Source organism: Pleurodeles waltl, chromosome 9, assembly GCF_031143425.1.
Source record: "Pleurodeles waltl isolate 20211129_DDA chromosome 9, aPleWal1.hap1.20221129, whole genome shotgun sequence".
NCBI lineage: Eukaryota > Metazoa > Chordata > Amphibia > Caudata > Salamandridae > Pleurodeles > Pleurodeles waltl.
Window position 1 is genome coordinate 982,221,871 of NC_090448.1, and position 23,730 is coordinate 982,245,600.

Here is a 23,730-nt window from a genome sequence, read left to right on the forward strand (position 1 = left end):
AGGACAGAAATCTCCATTCAACATGGCGCTGAAGAAGCTCGTCAACTATTGGCGACGATCGCACTACGTTCGTGCAAAACGAAACAGGGCAACAAAAAAAAACGGTGGGCGGTACCCGCTGTCACGCGTAGAACGCCCCATGGGTGGAGCCAAGAAATGGCACTCTTCATTTGCTGAAGCAATAAACGAGCTGCCGTGATTCACGTGTCCTTGGTTGAGCTCTTTTTACGACGGAAAGCACCAATGGTTACCGGAATACAATATAGTGGGCGGGGCGTGTAATGAGGGTGTAAGAGCGTGTTCAGGTGGTGCTCCCGTTACACAGCCTGGGGTTTAGACGTGTGGCACCAGAGCCAGGTGAGTATTTACGGTGGTAGTAGCGAGACCGTTATCACAAACCTATTGGGATTGGGCGTTGTATTGCTAGCTGATGTCTTTTTCTTTTGAAATGAGGGCGGAGTTGGTTCTTTTGTTACATGACGAAGATATATATCCCAAATGGAATGCGGTTCAAGAGAAGTGCGTTGTTTGCTTGAAAGTAGAAGCATATATCGTGCCCTTCACTATCATTGGGAAGGCGCCATTCTCTTTTAATCATATTCAATTAAGAAAAATGCTTTAATATGTTTGAATCAGGGCATTCTGGGGATTGTGAGCCACACTCCTGAAATGATTTATATTCCAGTCACCTGACTGAATGGAACCAGCTTTACGCGTATTTCAAGCTAATCATCCCACCAAGCAGCACCCACACTCAGCGTGCACCGCTGACCTCTACTACAGAAACTGAAGTATCTAAAAAGTGTTGAGGAGAGCATTCTCATGCATGCCCAGTATATTCAACTGAGTGCAAGCCATGGATCATCACACCACCCTGCTCTGAAATCAGTCCCTAGCCTACAGCCTATCTATGACATGTCCGAGTGGCAGAATGGCCTGACCGACCCTAACCAGGTATTTTGAACAGACCCCAACTAAATAAAATAAAGTCTACTGTGTTAGAACACAGCCCTTCCTTAAAGAAAAAGTTGCCCTGCAGGGTGAGTTGAAGCTCATATTTAAAGAAACAGAGATCCCTAAAAGGAGCATAAGATCCCCCAAATGAGAAGCCGTTATTGATGGAAGAGAACGCTCAACTTTTTTCATGAGTAACAAATACCTGGTTAGTCGCTCAAATGAATACGTTTACGTTTGTCAACCAGTTACTACTACAATGAGTGCGAAGCTGTGCTTCTCCCAAAAAAAAAAAAAATACATTGCTCTTTATTTTTTGCGTGTTCCTTGTGCCGAGATTAATTTTTCATCATTTTGTACAACTCCCGGCCACCCCTTTTCGATGGCTTAGTTTGCGCATTGCATAAACCTTCTCATGGACAGTAAATATACGATGCTCCCACTCTGTGAAAGGCACAAGTGGAGTTAAGGCAGACTATATGTCCTGGAGCGCCGCAGGACACTTAGGGCCAGATGTAGCAAAGGGTTTTCCCCATTCTGTGTCTATGGGAGAAAGTGTTTGTACATATGGCCCCTACAGTTGCCGTGGATCCACGGATTACTCTTGTTTCAGAGTGTTCTTTGCTAAAAAGTTAAAATGCACATTTTCTGCAGCCAGGTCCTTATTGGCAGAGGTTGCAAATAGATGTATTTGGTACAGCGGAGTATTTTGAGATAATGCGAAAGAGTAAACATTTAGGCTTTGTTGTTTACAAGGTATTCCAGAAGTCATCTTTCCCAGGACTATAAACTCAAAATGTTTACATATTCTTTCACAAGAAGAGTGCCACATGAAAAGCATGAGGATCTTAAAGTTGAACAGACTTTATTTATATATATATATATATATATATATATATATATATTTTTTTTTAGATGCATGTGGTTTTGAGGTGTTGAGAGGGGTGGGGAAGTGATTGCCAATAGTCAGGAGAAAAAGTACAATACTTGTATGTATTTATTATGTTACAGCTGATGAAACTGAGTGAGAATCATAGATCTCAGCCTTAATTTACGAATCACTGAACACAATTGTTTGTATGGAAATGTGTATTATTGTATAGATCACTAATTGGCAATAGTTACTTGGAATTCAAATGATTAAGGACTATAAGAGTTATTTCTTGTTTTAGATACCACTGCTTCTGTAATGTAGGTTAAGCTTAGCTGTAAGGTCAGGCATAGTGAAGATAATCCAGTGTCACTGTTTCTCTCTTTTCCTATTCGCCTTCCCCCAGGTTCCATGGTGACCAGCAGACAGTCTTTGTATGTTGTCAGGAGGTTCCGGGAAAGTGTGGAATTTACTTTGACATCTGTTGTATCTGGATTGCTAGATCACTGCATACTTTTCAGATGGGTTACAGTGACCTCACCATTCTCCCATGAACCGATTCTAGTTGCAGCCTCCATACGGAAGGGTGGGACACTAGTTTGTGCATTTTTGCTAGGCTTATTAGTTTCCAGACTGGCCGTGCATCAGTTGGGTGCTCCCGAGGGTTGTCTGTTCCTATAAGGAACTGAGCTCTGATCTTTTCGTGGTATGGGGGGGGGGGAGGGGAGGCATGTTTTTCTTAAATGCTTCATGTTGTACTTAAATGCATTTGTTATTTTGAAAGGGGTTATATTCATTCGAGAGCGGGTTCTCCATGTTTTAAGTGTGCTTTCCTCAAGCAGTTGTGAGTCTTGTACTTTGCCACCTTTGTATTGCTGCTGAGATAGGGTCCCTTTATGACACTCCTGTATATAATGATTCCCCGTTGACGACTGGCTCTGGGGCCTTTTGGGTGCTGATTCATCTTCCAGGCGTTGTTCTGTTACCTAGACGCTTTGATCCCTTTTTAGGTATTTGGAAATAGTTACTTGGTATTTCTTAGGAGCCAAGGGGATGCATTAGATACTTACCCTTGACCATCATCAATGTTGTCTGTGAGAAGTTGCACCTCATTACTGGTTTAAAACCTGAGTACTGCAGTTAGCAACTTAAAGTTGACCAGCTAACCTTTGCAAAGGGTTGCCAATGTGTTGAACCACTGGTTGTGCTTTAGTAACATGTAATCCATTTGGACTGGAAGCTGTTTGTTTGTTTGTTGACATCTGCAAATTATGCCAGAGATGGTGGATTTGGTAGCAAATCCATAATTTTGTAACGCAGCAGCCACAGAAAAACTGGATTCCAGCCTCCCTGTCTGTATCTAACATTAGCGGTCAATAAATGATGAACTGACACTAAGGCTACTTTCTTTTTGTTGGATGTATAACAGAGACTGCCAAAACAGTGCAAATTTTTAAACTGACACAAATAGGAATTCGCCCGTGTGTCCTATAGAAACGCCGCAAGATTCACAGTGTTATCAACTACAATAGGAACACAGGATGACAAACTTCTGTCAGTAGGAGCCAGTGATCTAAAGACCGGGAAAGAGAAGGTATTAATGCTAAGTTCATATTGCTCAAGCTGTAGTAAGATGTCATAGATGTCAATATACTCATTCTTGAGTGTTGCTGATAAAGCTTTGTCAAATTATCCATCTTAGACAAGACTATTTCAGTAGTAAAGACTGTTTGAGTTTCCACTATGAAACTGCCAAACACAGTAAAACTGCCAAACATGAGTCTTTGGTTTTTGTTTATTTTTTTCACAAAAAAAAAATCTTTAAGAATTTCCCCAAAGAGGTAAAAATAATAGAAGTGTGTGTGTATATAAATCATTCAGCAGTGCAAGCAAAATAAAGTACACACCAGAATACATGCACCCTGCCTAATTGGGAAATAGCTATGAAAACAGGGAACATACATAACAGGCAGACCGGGGTGTGACAATTACCACCATATCACAGCACAAATTCAAACGGCAAATGAATTGACAGTTCTCTGCCCAAAATCCTGGACTTCAGAGATATACTGCATACTATGCCTGTCTATCGGCAAAATATTTAGCTTGGAGTATTTGTGTTATGTACCGCTGTATGCTATAAGTACTCTTGAATTCATGGATTCTGTACCCTGCACACATCAGCCTTTCCTGTCCCAGTAACCTTGGAGCACACAGTTCAAACGTTTCATCCACAACATTGGGTAACCCGTAGACACTGCTTAAAACTGGGCCAGGACACCTGTATATGAGGCAAAGGTTGCAACAATTATTTCTCTACCGTTGTCAGCCCACTTGGCAATGCATACCGACTTTCTGTTTCAGTGGGTGTTTCGTGGCTGTGAAAGGCACATCTGGGCCACCTATATTTCCACCCCTCTTGAATGTAAGCTGTAGCCAGCACGGTAAAAGTGAGCCATCCATTTCCTTTTTTTTTTATTTATTTATTTTTTTATCTTACCTGGTTCCTCTGGCAGCAGGTAGGTCTCCTCTTGACAGTGGTTTCAATCTTATATTTCTGAATATATCCTCCCATCCACCTATGCTTAACAGAGTTGATCAATCCTCCGTCTTTCCATGTCCGGAAGGAAAATGTACTCTCCAATTGTCCTACCTTTGACTTCCACAAACACTTCTCTGTACCTTCCATCCATCTCTTTCTAGACCACAGTAGTTCATAACAATGTGGAGCAGTGCTTCCCAAACCTCTTAGAACCATGACCCACTTTTTAGTACGACATTCTCGCGACCCATCTAGCTCTAAAACCCACAGTTTGGGACACACTGCATGTAGTGTTAACAGTGGGGTCAAAATGATCAGGCTGATGCAGTCATATGAGGTGTCTTCTGTGAAGGTTATTCTACCACACATTGGATCAGATTGTGGATCTATTAATTAAACTGAACTTAGATATTTGATAACAAATATACCTAGATGCACTTAAATGTGCTTTCACAGACCCAGAACCATTAAAGGAGTGACGGTACATCTAGGGTGTTAGGCCAAACCAATTGCACTGGGACAGACCAGGGGTAGAGCAGTTGTAGGGGGTGGTTGGTTAGGCAGTTGCTTTTGATGTTGTTTTCTTTTCTGTTTAGCAGTAATCGCAAACTGGATACCACTGGGCTTTCTTGATTGCTATCTCAGGTCTGTGGATCTTCGCAGCTAGTACCCAATTCACAGGTGCATGTCGCCACCCACAACTAGAGATGGTCTTTGAGAGTTGTGGTTCCTCGTGTTCCCCTTCTTCTCTTACTTGTAATTGGGATCAGTTCTATGCCCTTCCCTTTCTATTTTGCCAGACTTCGGTCAGTCACACACTTGCTCTGTACATTTAAAGAAGTGTGCTTGATCCTTGTTTATGATCTTCAGTTTCATGAGGAGATCATATGCTTCACATTCTTGTCTGCATCCACTTTTCATCATCTCAAAATGCCTGTGTCTCTCTTGAACTTGCTCTGTGTAAACCGGCAACAGCATTATATATGGACCATCTATCTGCACTTTGCCTTTATATCTTGCCGCCTGTAAGAGCACATCTATGCCCCTTAAGTTGAAGAGGTGAATTACAGCAGCTTGTGGCAGAGCCTTGACGGCAACACTGGGGGCTCAGAGTGCCCTTTAATCAAAATTAATTTTGTCAGTCTGCTAATTTTTACCTTTTTCAAAGAACAGTACAGCACACTCACTCTGTCTGTTTGAGGAGACTAACTTGCCCGATGCTATACAATCTTAGTCTGTTTCTGCATCTTGTCCTCTTTCCTCCAGTATACTGGTCCTGTGTGCAAGACCATCCAGTGTGTGTGTGTGCGTGCATGTGTTTTTTTTTTTTTTTTTCTCTCGACAAATTAGTTACCAATTCTACCCGCATAACTTGGTCTGTGACAATTCTGCAGATCAGTTTGTGCTTGTTTCGAGTCCAGGGCCACTGCATGCACCTTAGCCTCCAGTGATGTTCTTGTATGTTCGTCTATGGCTTTAACTTGGAAACTGCCACCCATTGTCTGATATCTTTGGTCTCTGGCTTAAATGCTCCTAAATCTTGAGCTCTCCCACCGTCTAGAGCATAGGTACTCGCAAACATTTTCTCAGGGGCCACAACGTTTGGTCTGTTGTATGACCGAGGGCCGCATTGATGCTAGCAGAGTGGCGATGAAAGGCAGAAGGGGGCTCTGGGTGGGGAGGGCTTATGGTGGGCTTAGGGGGCAGGAAAGCATATAGATCTAGTAGCTGAATCGCACAATGTGAAACCAGAAAACCTGGCATTAATACCAGCTTCCCCTCTTTACCTAATTTTGTGATCCTAGGCAGTTTTATTTCATGTTCCCTTCATTTTCTTCATTATTGTATGCAAGAGGACCTCACAATGCATGGCTTTGGGATGTGCGCTGAGCAAACCTTTCTCTTGTGTTTATTTTAATAAATGATGAAATTGTTCATGTATAATAGGAAATCAGGCCAATCAAAGAGTGCAGATAACAACTGACTTGCCTCTTATTTCGCTATTGGCATTGTTATGAAGGTGGGGGAAGAATTAATGTTGCTGAATTTATGTTTGAAATCTATCACTTTAAAAAAAAAATACTTCTCCATGCACTAATATTATCCGATGTACTATGATGAAATGGTTCTGTGTTAATGAAATGCACTTTTTGAATTTTTAAGAACCCTTATCATAGTTGTAGACATTTGCTGCAAGATTTGTTAAAGAATGAAAGTGTTCCTGCATTTAAGCAGTGCAGGGCAACTTCCTTACTTCAAATAATGTTTAACTAAAGGATTGCCTGTTAATTTAACATCCTCTTAACATTAGTGCTCAGTTGAGTAAACAGCATCCTGGCCCTACTGGTGTTCTGGGGGCCGCATGTAAAGGTCAAAAGGGCCGCATGCGGCCCCCGGGCCGTACTTTGAGTAACACTGGTCTAGAGGAACCCTTAACAGAAGTGGTTGTCTGAGAATTAAAAAAAAAAAAAAAATGTATATAACACTCCAGTTTAAAATGTTGGGGTATCAGTCCCACAACCTGACACGGGACAGTGTAGGCTTCTGGTAAGGGCAAGAATGTTTGATACCCTCCAGTCTGAGACTGTGAGTGAAATTGGTGCGCCCATGTCTGCTGCTAGAGCAAATCAACAATCTGCAACATAAATACTGAAAATGTTTTTAATCCAAAACCTTGTATCCAATACATGGTGAATAAGTAGTTCAGAGAAGCCACAGACCCTTCTACTGCAGTGCTTTCAATTCACCCGTGGCATTTATCACCTGGCTCCCAAAATCCAGTGTTGCTTATGCAAAGGAGGACATTAAGGGTATGAGCAGAGTTCAGGTAATACTTTCAATTTATGTATATTTTACTTCTTACTGTTTGGATCATGGTTTCATAGGGAGTTGGCAATGGAGCACCATTTTAAAACCATGTATGTAAAATTTTAAAAAAACTAAAATAAATAAATATGCTCCTAGCTTTAAAAAAAATCCCTTTTGAGACAAATGTCTCAAAATATATTATAATACATCACCTCCTGCCTTTATTCCCTTGCAGTATAACTGCCATTTGTTGCCATTCTGTACATTACATATTGTCTGTTCATCTAACATTAGATTACAATATAACATAGCATTCCCACTTACATTAATACTTCACTATTCTCCAAAATCCTGACACCCCAGTATTGAGCATCTCATACAGTAAAATGAGAGAGAGGGAGTGGATAGGTGTCATGCTCCAGAGAATCAGTGGCGTGGCAAAGAAGGGTTAAGAATTCTGAATACTAAAGGTGAGAAATGCATATACTCAAACAGTGGCACACTGGGAGTCCATTAAAGTGAATAGCTCTCATTACACCCACAAGACCAACAATTCCATTCATGAGGATCAGGCAGTAGCTTCAAGCATATTAACCCTCTACAGATGAATGTACACCTTCCAACTTGATGTGCCTCAGTCAGGACCTGGCTGCTGGGTGAACATGTAAGCTTTATCTTCTTATAGGAAATTTGTGTGGGCCGGACACCCAAGTTCAATAACTCTTCCTTTAAATCTCGGACTCTTTCCTCACCAGAGTTTCAGCACAGAGATCCGGGAAAAAAAAGATTGATGGGCCTGAATCTGCAAGTTATGCTTTCATCAAAATTGGGCCCGATAGCCTGGGCTGCAGAGAGTTAAAACAATGGCACCACTGCTTTACACATTCACTGGGCAAGGGCTAATATTGGTAGCTTGTATGATCTTCTCTACAAGTCTTATACAACAACACTTTCAGGTGTTTTTCCAAAACATATTGTCTGACTTTGAACATTTTAGTTTCCAAGACTCTCTTATTTTCTGCTTATTGAACATTTTCAAACATGTTGACTAGAGTCCAATGGCAACAACACCCCATTTGCCCTGCCCTGACAATTCCTGTGCCTATGCTCATTCTTAGCTAAATGGCACATCCTGGAGCCAGCACTTCTGCTTTTGATTCAACAGATATTACAATCGCTTCCATCCCTGCCTTTATCATCTCCATTCTTTCTAAGCATGCTTCAACTACCTCCTGATGATTTTTCACCATTTTTAGTTTCTGCTAGATTGTCTCCTGAGTTTTCGTTCATCTTCTTGCCCTTCTTCGCTTTGTCCATGCAGACAAGTCAGGCGTCTTCTTTTTGTTGCATTAATCTTATATGATTCACAGTAATATCTTCTCCACCCCTTCAGCCTATCTTTGAACTTCAGGGCAGCACGCTGTTTATCTGTTTGTAAAGGTTTGGAAGTGTCAGCATAAATAAACATATATTCTTGTATTAAAACCAGTATTCAAGAGTTACTGAGAACACAAACAGACACAATAGGGAAGAGAGAAGTCTGAGGAGAGCAGTAGGACAGGGGATTCTTTCTATGTGGTATATTTATTAAGACATAAAGCGATAAGGCTTTAGATTGCACAGCCTTTTGAAAGTATATCTTGGGTAACCTACTAATGGTACTATATACTGGAATTACCCTGGGAAATAACTTGATTCACTATCTAAAATATAGGTCACACCCCTACAAGATACTGTATATCAAAATCCTTCTGTGAATCAATCACATTTTGTTTCAAATATACATTTCTTTATGACAAAAGCTACACCATTCTAAAATGACTGCCACTCTGTATAGCCACTGTAATAAATAGCTTGGGTTAACGACCAACTCATTAGCCAAACCACAATCCAATTCCTTATTGCACCTCCACTATGCAACATATCCTGTTCAGGCCAATGCCATGCACTTATCTACTCTATCTTACACAAACAAATGCTAGTCCTAGCCTTTGTAGCTACAGATTTCACTTGCAGAATGAGCTTTTTCCCCACACCTTTTGTCCAATCCAATATGGCGACTGTCTAACGGGGGCAAACTGTATCTCAGGGCCAGTTCTAAGCAGCACCTTTTAAATATGACGCCATCGCCATCTGTGGCCAAAGTTTCCATTCCATACATGCTTATAGCTGCATAGCCCTCCGCAACGTTGCGGACCGCAGAGACAACTTTCCTGACCACACTTGAGACACAGGTTCTGTCACCCCTTTCAGGTATGTATCCTAATCTGCTTTACCTCTACAGTCAATCAGGCACTATTTCTCTCACTCCGCCCCCTCCCCAGGGAGGAAGAGTAGCTTTCAAGTAACCCCCTCTCTCCTAATTTACAGGCACTTATGCCCAATGAACTCCCAATGACCGGTTTAGCTTTACTAAAGGTATGTTTGCCTCTTGCTTTTTTATTTTATTTTTTACCTTCCCTCCTTTGTGGCCATGACTCCCATCACTTTTTTGATGCAGTCATGTCTCCCATCTCTTTCTAGTAATATCCCTTAATTCTGACCCTACTTTAAGAGATTTTGACCATGTTACTTCTTTATGGCACTGCTCTGGTGCTACATTGTCTTCCTATTCCTTGGCCTTACCTTTATCCGCAATGACTAAAGCCTTAGCCTCAAGGTGCCTCACATGTGCCCTCAATTCCTCCTGCCTTTACATTATGTGTGATTAGTCCCCCTCCTCTAAGGAATCAGTTTACCCTATACCAGCTGATAATAAGAGCCTTTTTGCCTTACTGAATACTCCACTTAAAATGGCTGCCTTGGCCCCATGTTCAACCCCCAACAATCTATATTAGAAATTCACTACCCTTAGTTTCTGTTAATACAACCTAAAGCATTCACCTGATACTCAACCACTACACGCCAGTCGTTTTCCTGGCTTCCATAGTACATCAAGTGCTTCACATGGCTATACTTTCATTCTCACACAGACATTAGCATGCAGTATCGAAGACTCCTTCAACAACTACCAAATGAAACCCAACTCCAACTCCAACTCTCAGTATCTGACCATATCTACTTGTGCCACCTCCTCTGACCAGAGTTTAAAGATCCCCGCATAATAACATTACCACAAGGCATTGAACCAATTTATTATGTACATACCACCACAGTATTCAAACCCTAGCGGGTAGTAGTGATTGTCCCCATCCTTCACACAGTTTTGGCATTTTTGCATGCTTGGTATGTCTCATGGTGGACTTCACCTTGAGTGATCACATTCTGAAGTGAGTAAAAATAAGAAATTAAATCAAATATTCACCATAATTTTGCTAGGAACCTACTCTGTGTGCATTGCCATACACATTCTCTATTCTAGCATTGAAAAAAGCCCAGGCCTATGTGCCACTAGTGGGTGAAACAATCTCTGACTGCCCGTCAAAAATGTATTTGTTCTCTCTCTGTAACTCTTGTAGACTGATTATAACACAGGGATGTATATGTATTTACATAGGACTGATGAGGCTGCTGTGGCAGTGCTGTGTCCCCAAGCTGGTTCTGGGGGCCAACAGACTTTTGCTCCCATGAGCTGCCGCTGGGGAGAACTCTCCTGCGGTGTCGGCGGCTGCTGGGCCTATTGGGGGCGAGGCTATTGGTGGAGGGTCGGTGAGGCTGCATGCAGGCCCTTTCTCTTGCTGGCTGGGACGGTCCATGACTGGGACACTGGACCCTCTGTGTTGCCACTTGCCCATGCGGGCTTGAAGACAATATTGTGCGGGTGGACCACGCCGCCATCCTCACACATGGTGAAGGACTTTACGGCTGCCGTTGAAGGGGCGGGGGGGTGTTTCTGAGCTGGTGCTACATGAATGCAACATGCTTCCACCACTGATGTGACCTGGGGAAGCGTCAGACTTATGGGGCACAGGGGCTGGGTGAACTTTGGCAAGCCTTAGATATCTGCTGCAGGGGACTGCTGAATGAAGGAGCCACCCCTCAAGTGAAAGGAAAACAACCGGGCCTGGCACGCTTCTAGCACCTTGCAGGTAAGGCCTTTGGGTGATAGGAACGGAGGTGCCCCAGGTTCACGGTCTGCAAGGGGTGGTCTGGTCTGAACCTGTGGGGTGCCTACAGGAAACAGGGGCTGTGCAGGAGCTGAAGTTGGTAAGGTGGCGGTCTGAGGTGGTCCCTGGTGAATGAGTAGGCTGAGAGGGCCCAGAGAATTACAGAACTCTGAGCCTTTTGTTTGATTTGACATTTGGGGGGCTCCAGAGGAGTTCCTGGATTGGGAGTGTGTCCTAGCACAGCCATGGCGGGTGTCTCTTAGAAATTAACGAAACTGGCTGAAGCCAGAGATTCTTTGGGACCTATTCTTTTTGGACAAGAATCGTAGGTCTGTAGAGGCGTGCTTGCAGCTCCTGGGCTCAGAGCACCATGGGAAAGGGCAAGGCTGCTCACTCATACACCACTATGACTCAATATATCACACCATGGCAGCCATCTCAGCAGATTACCTGGCAGATGGGTGTTTGGTCGAGACAGCAGCTTGGTGCCAGGACGCTAACAGAATTACGATTTAGGAGGATGGAACCATGCAGATGATAGAAGTGGTGGACACACAGGGGTCTGACCGGGAGCCCTGTCCCTTGCTGACAGGCCCAGCAGATGATAGCATAGGGGCCGTGACTGTCAATGCCCCTGCAACACTGTAGACTGCTCCGGATAGTTCAGAGAATCATCCTGCTGTGAAATGTGCTCAAATGCAATATTTGGCTCATGGCAGGGAGCTGGGCGCTCCTGTAGCGTGCATGTTTACAGTGCTTTCCTAGGTGTGTGGGGGGGGGGGGGCATCAGCACCTATTATTGGGCATCCTTAATAGGTTTGATAGTGTTAGGGGGTGCGCGCAATGGGTGGTGCCGAGGGCCCATGTTGATTGGGGTGATGATCCGTCCCCACTGAGGGGGCGCCCAGGTGTTCCCATCCTTCTCCCGACACTCCCTCCCTCCCTATTTATTTATTTATTATTATTATTATTATTTTTTTTCTCTTTTCTTTTTCTGTTTTTATGCTGGGTGAGTGGATTGGGGCCCTGTCCCGAATAGACAGGGCGTTGGTACCAGTGTTGTCTTGGCACATTATTTGGGTGGATGCATGACCGCACTATGTTTTACTATACTATACTAGTCTGTGGGTGGGGTGTAATTCATTGTTGGGGTTCCTGAAATGTCATAAGATCAGAAGACCCATATGAGCGATACAGAGGCGAAAAAATAGCTACGGAGTGGATGTGTCAAATTTATCACACCTCTTACTCCCCGTATACTAGGGGAGTCCTGATTGGTGGTGCCCCTGGGTCTCCGTTCTCGCTGACATATTCTGAGATGGATGTGGGGTGCCGATACATGCTTATACAAGGCTCATTAGATGGGTGGAATATGTCCCTCTTAAATACCTATGCACCCAATATGGAAGACCTGGATTTCTTTTATGGCATTCAAGACTTGGTCAGGATATGGAAGTGCCTCTGCGGTGGATGGGTAATTTCAGCTGTGTCTTAGACGGTGACTTGAACAGGCTTCCTCTTTCTCCACCCCCGACAGGGTGCGAAGCCCCGAATGACTGCTGCATTGAGGGTTGTGATGTGTGGAGTTCGCAATTACAGAAATGTCAAGTTTATACTTGCCACTCATAACACACATAGCAGATTCGATTGAATGTTAATGGCTGGACTCCACTTGGACAATAGAGTAACTGCGTCCTACCTCGCTAGGTTTTTGTCTGACCATACCCCTGTTTGCTGTGAATTGCGTTGGGGTGCTGCTAATGCTGTGTAGATCCCCAGAGTACATACTCTCAGATGCAGAAGGTAGGGAGGCGCTGGCTCAGGCACTGACGGAATACATGGACCACAGATGGGTTAGTACATTCTGCAGGGCCACTGAGTGGGAGGCCATGAAGGCAGTGCTGTGGGGCCAGTGTATGGAAATGTTGAGTAGGGGTGCTGAGACGATTGCTCCAGGAGGGAGAAGCAGAGCTTGGTTATCTGCAGGCTAGGGACTTGGTAGCACAAGGGCGGCAGAGAGAGGAGCGGGGGTCAGCCGTGCTCCTCTGTATTGCGGTTGCATGGGACTGGTTGGATAGGTTTACCCTGAAGCAGTATCGGCAATGCCTACACAGGGAGGGAGACTAGCAGAGGATGTCTTTGGCGTGGCTATCCTGCAGCGAGGCGGTTGTTGGCCCTGTTATACGTTTGAGGGCAGCAGACGTGGTTTGGAGGCCTTTCGGGCAGTGCTTGTGGATACATTTTGGCAGCACCTAGAGGGGGTTTACTGGAAGAACCTGGAGATCATCCAGATGAGGATCCAGTCCTTCCTTGGGCACCACATGCTCCCGAAAGGGGGTGGGGGGCAGAGACGAGTCTTGAATTGGAATCGGATCTCACGCTGGATGAGTTCAGGATGGCACTAAAGTTACTGCCCAGACATAAAGCTCCTGGAGGAGACTGGTTCCCGGCAGAGTTATACCAAGTTTTTTTTTTTGTTTTTTTTTTGTTTGTTTGTTTTTTAAAATTACAGTCACACAGGGTCTGCTGGATGTGTATCATGAGACACTGGGGTGTTGACCCTAACCATGCGAGAGCTGGAATTGTGTATGTTGCGTACACCTGGAGGAAAGCCAGACCCACCGGCGTACCACCTGCTCACTATGCTAAACACAGATGTGAATATGCTTTATAACATGTTAGCAAGATGTTTGAGCCTTCTTATGGGCGAATTGGTGCATGAAGACCAGTGTGGGTTCATCCCAGGCCAGAACAGTGGCATGAACCTGAGGAGACTCGCACATGGTATGCATGAAGTGGAGGGGTGGCTGAAGAAATGCCTCTTGTCGCAGTGGACATAGAAAAGTGTTTGATACGGTTGACTGGGTATACCTGCTGGAGTTCTTGAGGGTTTTAGGATTTGGCCTGAAATTTCGAGCCTAGATCCGTTTGCTGTATACGTGCCCCAGCATGAGGTTAGTGTGAGGGAACCAATGCTCAGATTGTTGGGAACTGAGTAAGGGTCCTTGGCAGTGTTGTCCATTGTCACCCTTATTTGTGCTGGCTTTGGAGCCTTTTGCGATCAAGGTTTGCTTGGACTTGTCTTGATGGGGCATAGAGCTGGGCGCGACGTGGCACCTTGTGTTGCTGTATGCATCAGGGGCGCATAGGGAGTCGCTTGGAGAGCTGCTACATACTTTGGATGAATTTGGGACAGTATCTGGGCTTCGTTTGAATTGAAGGAAATCACTGTTTCCGTTGGCAGCGTTAGTGAGGAACCCCACAGGTGACCTTCCGGATTTGGGACTTAAGTGGGAGCTGGATAGTTTTCGCTATCTTGGAATTATGGTTGCTCACTCAAAGAAGGCTCAGACACAGTATAACATGGACAGGGTCTTGGATTTAATACAGTACTTGATCAAATTTTGTATCATCCTGCCACTGTCGCTTATGGGTGGGATAGATGTCTCCAAGATGGTGCTCCTCCAGCGTTGGTTTTATACGATACAGAACTCCCTTTGCCCCCTGCCCTACTGGGTTTTTAGACACTTCTATGGGTGGATGGGTAGGCACAGCACAGTGGCCATGGGTACATTAACGAGGAGCTATGAAGACTGACTGGAGGTATCAAGATTGGAGTATTATTGTTTTGCAGCCATAATGCAGCATGCGGTCAGATAGATGGCTGAAGGAAAATATCGGGTAAAACGTTTGTTGGCAGAATCTTGCGGGGAGGCTACCTGTACTACTGATCAAGGGGTCGGGTGATCAACAGACAGCCCCTCTGTGGCAGAGGCTGGTACACGTGGTGCTTCTGAGGATGCCCTTTCATTGGAAATACCAATATGGATGTTGACTCCACTTCGATGCTTGGAGGCCAACATGTTGTTCCAGGTGGCGGGAGGGCAATTGTGACATTCGGGCGACATACCAGGATGAGACCTTTATCTCCTTTGAGGATGCACTGATTGCATTTGGAGTGGGACCAAGACACTTTTTACATTATGTGGGATTGGCTGAGTTAGCCTGACAGTCCCGAGGGACATTCCCATTGGCCCCTCCTCTTTCGGCCACCTTGGTGGTCATGTTGTCCTGTGGAAGGAAGAGGTACTTGGCATCACTACTATATAAGGCCATGACTGCTGATGCAGTCTAAGAACCCTTGGGGGTCTGAGAGGCTTGGGAGTCAGACTTGGGGTAGCCCATGGCAGGCGAGAACTGGGCGCAAGTGTGAACCTCACCAAGGACGGTTTTTAGCAATGCGTGCTTTAAGCCAGTCCATTGTCACTTCATTCATTGCACGTACATGATGCCCTTGGCATTAGGATGTACATACCCGGATAGAGCACCTACATGTCCACGCCGTAGTTTTGTGGGGGGCTGACTTCATGCACTTGTGGCAGCCCGCTGGTGCATGCTTATTGGATACTGGGTGTGGACAGATTTGTATAAACCGCAGCGCAACAGGGTGCCCTTATATTGCCTGCTGGGGCACTTAGTGAGGCCCATGGGGAAGAAAATGGCTTATGAGTGCCTACAATTAGTGCAGGTGTTGGCTAGAAGGCAAGTTGCTATAGTTTGGCTGGGGCAAAGGGCACTGTCAGTGGACCACTGGGACAAGGATTTGGCAGTGTGGTCACTGGCGGAGGAGCTACATATGAAGAGTAGTAGATCCAACAAAAAACTCCAAGGTTGACATGGTGACACTATGTGAACGGTTTATGGCCTCCGAGAGGGTAGACTTAAGTGAGGAGGATGTAGATTTTGACACTTAGATGTTGTAGATCCCAAATGATTCTGTACAATTTGTTGCTGGTCTCGTAGCTACGCCTCCCTGGACCTTCAATATAACGGAACTGTGCGTTGACTGGGGAGAAATGTAATGGTTGGCAATGCACAATGGGAATTGTATATAATTCTTGCTGTTCCCACGTTTAATCAAACTGCTTAAGTGTTATATTCTTTAGTCTGTTATACTGAATAAATACGTTATGGGGGGGAGGGGAGAGACTTGGAGCCCATCTATTGTTTGACTTTTTTTTTCATTCTCTTCTTATTAAAGGGCTTTGCTTCCTATTCTTGTTTTGTCCTTCCCCTGGAACAGAGCCTCTTTACCATTATTTTGGTTGACAGACTTGTACCCATCCAGTCACTCCATACAGGGAGCTTATTTTTTTTGTCTTTTTTTCTTTCAGCACTTGAGAGTTCACATGTTGTCTAGCTCTCTCCCTTGTGTACTGCTTCTCCCACCAAGCACTGCTCACCACGCTCCGTGTTGCTCGCTCATCACTCTCCCCAAGCACATTCATTGCTTTCCTTAACCCTGTCCAGCTTTCCGAACCCTTTGTAGTCCATATGTATATTTTTTACACGTAACACTAGGAAAGCTATTTGGAGGGCCCTAAAGCTGCCATTTGGTGCTTGGACACTCCATGATCCTAAAGTGTGGTTATTCCACTAAAATAACTGTTTTAACACAGACTCCCCACAACCCTCCCCACCCACCATGCCAAGCGGTACCAGCCATCTTGGATCTGTAAACAAACAAAAACAATATGGCAGCCATGTCATTCCTTGGGCAAAGGTATATGTGTTCATGCATGCACACGCTTAGGGAATGACGCAGCTGATAAAAAAAGCAACATCAACGTTCCTCCTTTCCCTCCGATTTTTTTTTCCAACCGTTTTGCTGATGCTACAGAGCATCATCAAAAATCATTATCAAAGGCTGAAGCTGAATAAAGCAAGACATATTTGCTTTGCCAGTGCTCATTAATTATAGTGCAGACCACCTTTACCCACCTTTTTAAGTTTAGTTTCTACTTATTCACATGCCCCCACTGTTTTAGTAGTCTACTCAGTTGCGTTTGACTGTGCTGATCCGTTTGGACCCGGTGCATCACAATCTGAGTGTTAGTTGTTCTCCTGCAAATGATTTGTAAAGTTTTTAGATACTGTAGCATGCTTTGAACAAAGATCTGGGCAGGGTATAAGTGAATACGTTAAGCAATAGCAGCTTCAATGGTGTTGTGAGAAGTGTAGTGAATTTTGTACATTTGATTTGCTTTGCGGCATGACACTTGCACCCTTGTTGTGACTTGCCACGCCACACTTTTGGATATCTTATCCCTTTTTCTTTCCTATCAGATCCTTTCTTGCACTCCCTTCCATCTCCAGAGAAAGATGAGTCGCTTCCTGAATGTGCTTCGAAGCTGGCTGCTCATGGTATCCATCATCGCAGTGGGGAACACAGTGCAGAGCTTCCGTGACCACAGCTTCCTCTCTGATAAACTCTATACTGGCAAACCAAATCTGGGTAAGGACAGGTTATTGGTTGGTGGGTAGAGAACACAGTGACAAGCACTATGGGAGGGTATTCAAGCAAATATGGTTTTAGGATCTTTGAATGAGTGGTATACTGGTCAGAGGCATGTGGGTGTGCTTGTGGGTACTTGGATGAGTCTGGTGGGAGTTAGAGCCAAAATGTATGAAACATTTGTTGACGTGCAGGGTACACATTTTCCAGAAGTCAACTGGTGCCTCTTGAACAACTCCCTATCATCATCCAAGCCCCCTGCTCTCCCAGCCCCCTTTGTCCCTCCTCTTAAGCCTGCTACAGTGGAGTGGTTCTTAGACTTTTTAAAATCTCATTATGTTGAACTAGCTCTGTGTAGAAGAGCAAGTCTGCTTCCCTTTTATAGAATGCTTTGAAATAATGGTTGGATATCTTACCTAGACGAACTCAAGTAATTTTTGACAATATAGAGGGTGGAATTTGACGTCCTAATAATTGGTCTGCAGCATGGACATTTGATCGGTATTTGTACCACTTGTATGAGAGCTACCCTACACTCCTGTGCAGAATAAATCCTTCCTATTTATTGAGCACTGCATGTAGTTGGATATTGCAAGAGAAAAATTCTATTGTTCCCTAGTTCCTATCTTTTCTGTTGGGCATTAGTTTGATTCCTGATGCATCAAATGCTACGAGGGTCATTTTCACTCACAAGAATGTCTTCTTTCTGACAGTGAATGGCCTCCAAGCTCGCACCTTTGGGATCTGGACTCTTCTGTCTTCAATCATCCGCTGTGCATGTGCTATCGACATCCAAAACAAGACGTATGTGAAGCTTGTCACTGGCATTTTTGGTGGGGTGTATAATTGGGACATGGTTGGAATTTTCCATCTGTGTGGTGGAACTTGTGTTAATTGGGCAAAAAGAACACCTGCTGGTACAGGGGTTTATGTGTTTCCCCTGTATGTGAGTACATGATTCCAGAAGTACAAAACAGCACTTGAGTCAAGAGGAAAAATGGTTAGTAAAATTCCTAAATCATGTTTAGTAAAACGGAAGAGGTTTTGCTAAATAGGACCAACATGGAAATAGTTAAATAAATCCATCAGAAGTTTTTTTTATTTTGAGTATTCGAGTCCATGCAATTCTTAGTGTTAAACCCGGAGGAGAACACTGGAGGGTTCCTCTCCTTCCAGAAGCAAAGTACTGTTACCAGCTAGCTCACCCTATTGATGATGCATTCACACAGGCCAGTTGAGAAGGTCAGTAAGTACCAGAGCTGAAGTCAAGCCCAAACCACTCAAAAAAAAAAAAAAAAAGCTCTTTCCAGCCCAAGTGGTCCTCCCACCAACGCAGAGTTCCTTTATGCCTGGTAGCACCTAGAGCCATAACTTTCAAGTTGAGTGCGCATACGACACCAGTATTTAGTAAATGGGAGAGGAGCTCGATCCATTCACAGTCCATGTGAGTACTTTCTTTGCCTTTTATTTCCTCTGGTGATAGTTCTGCTTTTTTACTCTTTTGCTCCATGTTTAAATAGGTCATATTCATATTCTAAATCCCGGATGCCAGAGGCCTTTTAAATATAGGATAACATTACCAGTGACCTATATTTTTTTTCAGACTTTTCCTAAATCTGTGACAGAGAAGAGGTTACACTTAGACGGCTTTATTCAGGTGGCAGAGATGTGTTGCTCAAGCATTGCGCTGCAGGTACCTGCCCCACTTGGGTTTATTTGTACGAAATGCTTTATTTGGCATTCAAGCATGGAACTAATTCCACTGGTTCCGTTTCCTATTACCGCAGCCTCCAGAGGAAATAGCCTGATCTTTCACTCAACACCTCCATGCCATCTCTGGTTGAATGAAGAAAAGACACTTATCCATGTTTAATCTGTCTTACAGGGAACAACATTTAGTTAAAGCAGCATCTCAAAGTTGAATGTTTTCTCTTTGCTCAAATTATTTACTTGATATTTGAAAAGCTTAAATAAAGTCCAATATAATTAAAACTTAAACTTGTTTTTTGAGACGGATGGGCCCAAATTGCCCAGCAGCCTGAAGTATAGCATCAATCTCAATAGTTCAGCAGGCTGGTAATATCTGATTACAAGTGGGGTGGGAGGTTTAAAAGTTGAGTTGGGGGTGGGTCGAATTGCAGGTGGGTAACACTATATTTTACACTCATTCTCCACTTTGTTGCTGACGCATAGTATACCTGCCTCTTTCTTTGTCTTAAGCTTCCCGCTTTATCCAACAACCACACTGTCTCCAGTCTACTGCTTACGATTCTCAATCCTCACTCCTGTGTCATCCTCCCAACCTGTACTTCACCCCTAAAGCTTTTGTCATACCAATCAGCCTGGACGTAGAAAGGTTTTTTTGGCTCAGATTTTTTAAATTTTTTTAAAGCTTTTATGGCCATAGCTATTTGCAGCAGTAATGGTTGGTGTTCAAGTCTTATGAGCCCCTCGCCTGGCTATCCCTTCCAGAACTACATTCCCCCAGCCACACCTCAAACCTTTGGTAGTCTGTTGCATCAATGTTTTAAACCAGTTTGGCCTTCTTCACCTCTGTGTCCCTTTCTTTTTTTTAAAAACATATTTTTATTGAAGTTTTATCCTAAAACATATGTAAGATGACGCATACCCCCAACCAAACCACCCCGCCCCCTGGGTGTCTCATCACATATACTAGCAATCCTCAGTGTGACAGTGTCTGATCACAACAGCCTGTGCGCAACAGAAAGGAACACACAATCCACAGTCAACAGGGTCTTCAACATGCCCTTACAGTTCCCTTGGACACAACCCCCACCCCACACTGCAACCATCCCTCATTAGGCATCTTCCTCCGTGGTCCTTCTGTCCCATATCTTGCCAAACATCACGCCCTGCACTACTCCATATTGTCTTCCCTTGCCCGCACCATCTGCAGGATCGCACAGTCCCAGCACCACACCACGTCCCTTCTAGACACTGCTAACATTACGTTACAAAACAGAAGGGTGTATCTGTTCATCGTCACCTCACCCTAGATGCCCTTGTTGACCAACTGGGGGAAGGTGGGGATGAGCACTAGGGCCACCTCCAGAACCCACTAAAGCCTTTCCTGAACCTCATCCCATAACGACTAGAACCACGGGCACCCACATAGAATGTGAATCAAAGTACCCTGCTGTCCACCCCCGGCAGGCAGCGATCTGAATCAAACCACCCTATTGGCCGGAGCCTCATATGCGTAAATTAGATCATGTGCAGCAGCTTCATCTGAATAAGACACAGTCCCGTCTGGATGACTACCTCTTCTAGGAACCTGCACGCCACTCCCTAGTCATCGTACTCCATTCACCCCAAATCCCCCTCCCAACAATCATGCAACTGCTGCAGGAAGGCCTGTGTGTTACTGAGCAATGTAGAATAAAGCTGTGAGACTGTGTGCTGACGAAGTGGAGCTGCCAAAGCTTGATCTTCCAATGGGCTCTCTTCCACCAGGTCTCGCGGGGAGGGGATCATCTGCCACAAAATCACCCTAATCTGCTGATAGCACAGAAACTGGCCCCTCAGTATCTAATACTGGTCTTGCACGTCTGCAATGTCCAGCCAATCCTCACTACCCCAGAGGTCCCCCACTATGAATATACCAATCAAGTCCCAGCCCGTGTACCCAGCCACCTTATGGAGCCTCACCAGTGCTCAGAGTCCCACACCAGTGTTTCCAACATCACACGTCTCGCCCATCTAGCACATCGTTGTCCGCCAGGTGCGCACCACCGTGGCAGTTGGCTCTGGAAGTGTCTGCACCCATCCCACCCTCTAGAGCCAAGGCTCAAAGCCAAATGGCTCCAATGCCTGCCAGTCCGACTTCAAGGCCAGCTTCCCCAATCCACAAATGACCCATCATTAACCAGCAACAGCTGTGTCGCCCAGTAATTCAGATGCAGGTCTGGGATGGCAATGCCTCCATCCTCCGGGCATTGCAACAACATCCCAAGCGCGATCCTCGTGTCACCCCCATCCCCATAGAATTCTAAGTGCCTCAGCTTCTACTGCACAAAAAAAGTGGTCTGGTATCTCAGACACTGAGTTCTGCACCACATAAAGAAACTTGGTGAGAGAAACCCTTTGTAAAGGGCTGCGCTGCCCAGTAGGGACATGGTCAGCTGCTGCCAATGCTTCAAGTCTCTCCTGAAATTCTACGACAACCGCCCAATGCTCCTCTCATAAAACCAGTTGTGATCACTTAAAATCCTAGATACATAAACCTGGGTCAGACCAAACCAAATGTCGGGACCATTTCTCTCCTCCACTAACCCCCCCCCCCCCCCGTTGCCCTTTTCCACCCCGCGGCATCCAGCTGAACAATGGGTATGCAAGGGATTTGCCCAAATTGACTGTGATCCTGGAGAAGACCAAAAGTGTGCAGTGTTTCCATAACCCTTGGCAACGAACTGTCTGGATCTGCCAAATACAGCAGAACGTCATCCGCGTAAAGGGAGATTGTCCTGCTAATCATCGTCCCTTCAGAGGTGCTGCAGCTGCGTGTCCCGGCAGATCCAGGCTGCCAACAGCTCCATTGCAACTGCAAAATGTAATGAGAAGAGGGGGCACCCTTGCCTGCACCTTGGTGAAGCTCAAACTCCTCTGACAGCACCCAGTTCAGCCTCGCACCTGCCATTAGCCCTCTGTATAGGAGTTGCACCCATGCACAAAATCCCAGGCCAAAGCCCATACGCTCAAGAGCCCACCGGTACGACCACTCTACAGAATCCCAGCTTTAGAAGAAGGGCTGGTTCCCTAGTGTGCAACTGATGGGCCAGGCAACCAAAGAGCCGCCAAAGGTTATGACGCATGGACCTATGCAGCATGAATCCAGACTGGTCCGGTGCCACTACATCCTCTATAACCTATCTAGGGCGGTTCACTAAGTACTTAGTAAGCAACTTGGTCTCCACATTCAGTAGCAAAATCGGCTGGCTTGAGGCACATTACTCCAGGGGGCTTCCCTGGTTTGTGGATTAGTAAGACCTGTGCCTGTTGGAGATCCCTTGGCAGCACCCCCTCTGACCGGGCTGCACCGAACAGGGCGAGCAGGGTCTTCAACCCTTTGCTTTTCACACTGGAAGCATAGAGTCCACAAAGATACCCAGCAAAAGCCTGGGCAATCTCCGTGGGAGCCTCTGTCCTCGCCCCAGTTTGCATACGTAACACTGTAACCCATCACTGGCCCTCCTATATCTTGGCCAACCATGTCGGCATCTTCTCCCACCTTGTTCCCCGCTTAGCACAGCCTGCTCTGTCGTACCGGTAACAGGGTCCGTGTTGCATTCTGAACATGCCTCCTATAATCTTCCTGGAGCTAACCCAAACCCCAACACCATAAAGCTACCAACAAACGTTCTCCATAAGCCGTCCACTGCTGCCCAGCAACCTGAAGAATCAGCCCATGTGTGCATTACCTGGAAAGGTGTTGACCTACAGACCAGAATACCGAGCCCCCGCTGACTAATCCACATGAACCTACTCGTTGCCAAAAAAACTACACTGGGAGCCCTTCAGATGTGTATACTGCAATAGTGCTAGGTCCGGGGCCTTGTGCGCCAAGTACCGCTGCACCACTCCGTTTCAGCTTGTTGCCAAGCCTGTTCACGTTCCAGGAACTGAATCTAAGGGAAAAAGCACCCCCTGCTATGTGTGAAGAACCCATCTCCACCAATGCCTATATTTGTCCTGTGCCACTCTCCCACTTCTCATCTGCCGCCAGGTCTCCATTGCAGTGACCCGCGATGCAGCACCTAACTACCTAACGCCCCTAACTACCCGAGGCGCCTGTTGCACCCCCACCCATCTATGTGTACTGCTTACCACCATGTTCTCCAAAGTCCTTCGGGTGACGTGGCCAGCCCCGCTGGCTGAAGGTCCTTTAAAGAAATACCCCGACCCCCACCATGAGAGGCCCTCTGGGACCGCCCTCCTATATGCAGCACCCAGGAAATTTAAGAAAATTACATATGAAACCGGTTAAGAAGCATACTAAGTACAGGTGTTATCATGGGAAGACACATTCTTTTCCATATCTGGCGTATTCAGGCCTGAAATGACTGCATTGCAATAGTCATGACGAGAAAGAAAATGTGCCGACAGCAGAAGGATATTTAGCAGGTGAAATGAAAAGCAAAGTCTTCTTCAAAGTTTAAGCTGCAAGAAGGTAGAGACACATCTTTTGCATTTGGAG

The 23,730-nt window shown here is 45.2% G+C and overlaps 1 protein-coding gene across 1 annotated transcript in view; it reads left to right on the forward strand.

The window, feature by feature from the left end:
- Positions 1-165: 165 nt before the first annotated feature.
- The window catches only part of ERG28 (ergosterol biosynthesis 28 homolog), a 46,051-nt gene continuing 22,486 nt past the window's right edge, over positions 166-23,730 (forward strand). The window contains exons 1-3 of the mRNA XM_069208449.1: positions 166-357; positions 17,348-17,516; positions 18,230-18,320. Coding sequence (XP_069064550.1) covers positions 17,384-17,516; positions 18,230-18,320 — 224 coding nt within the window. The 5' untranslated portion in view covers positions 166-357; positions 17,348-17,383. The remainder of the gene's footprint in view (positions 358-17,347; positions 17,517-18,229; positions 18,321-23,730) is intronic.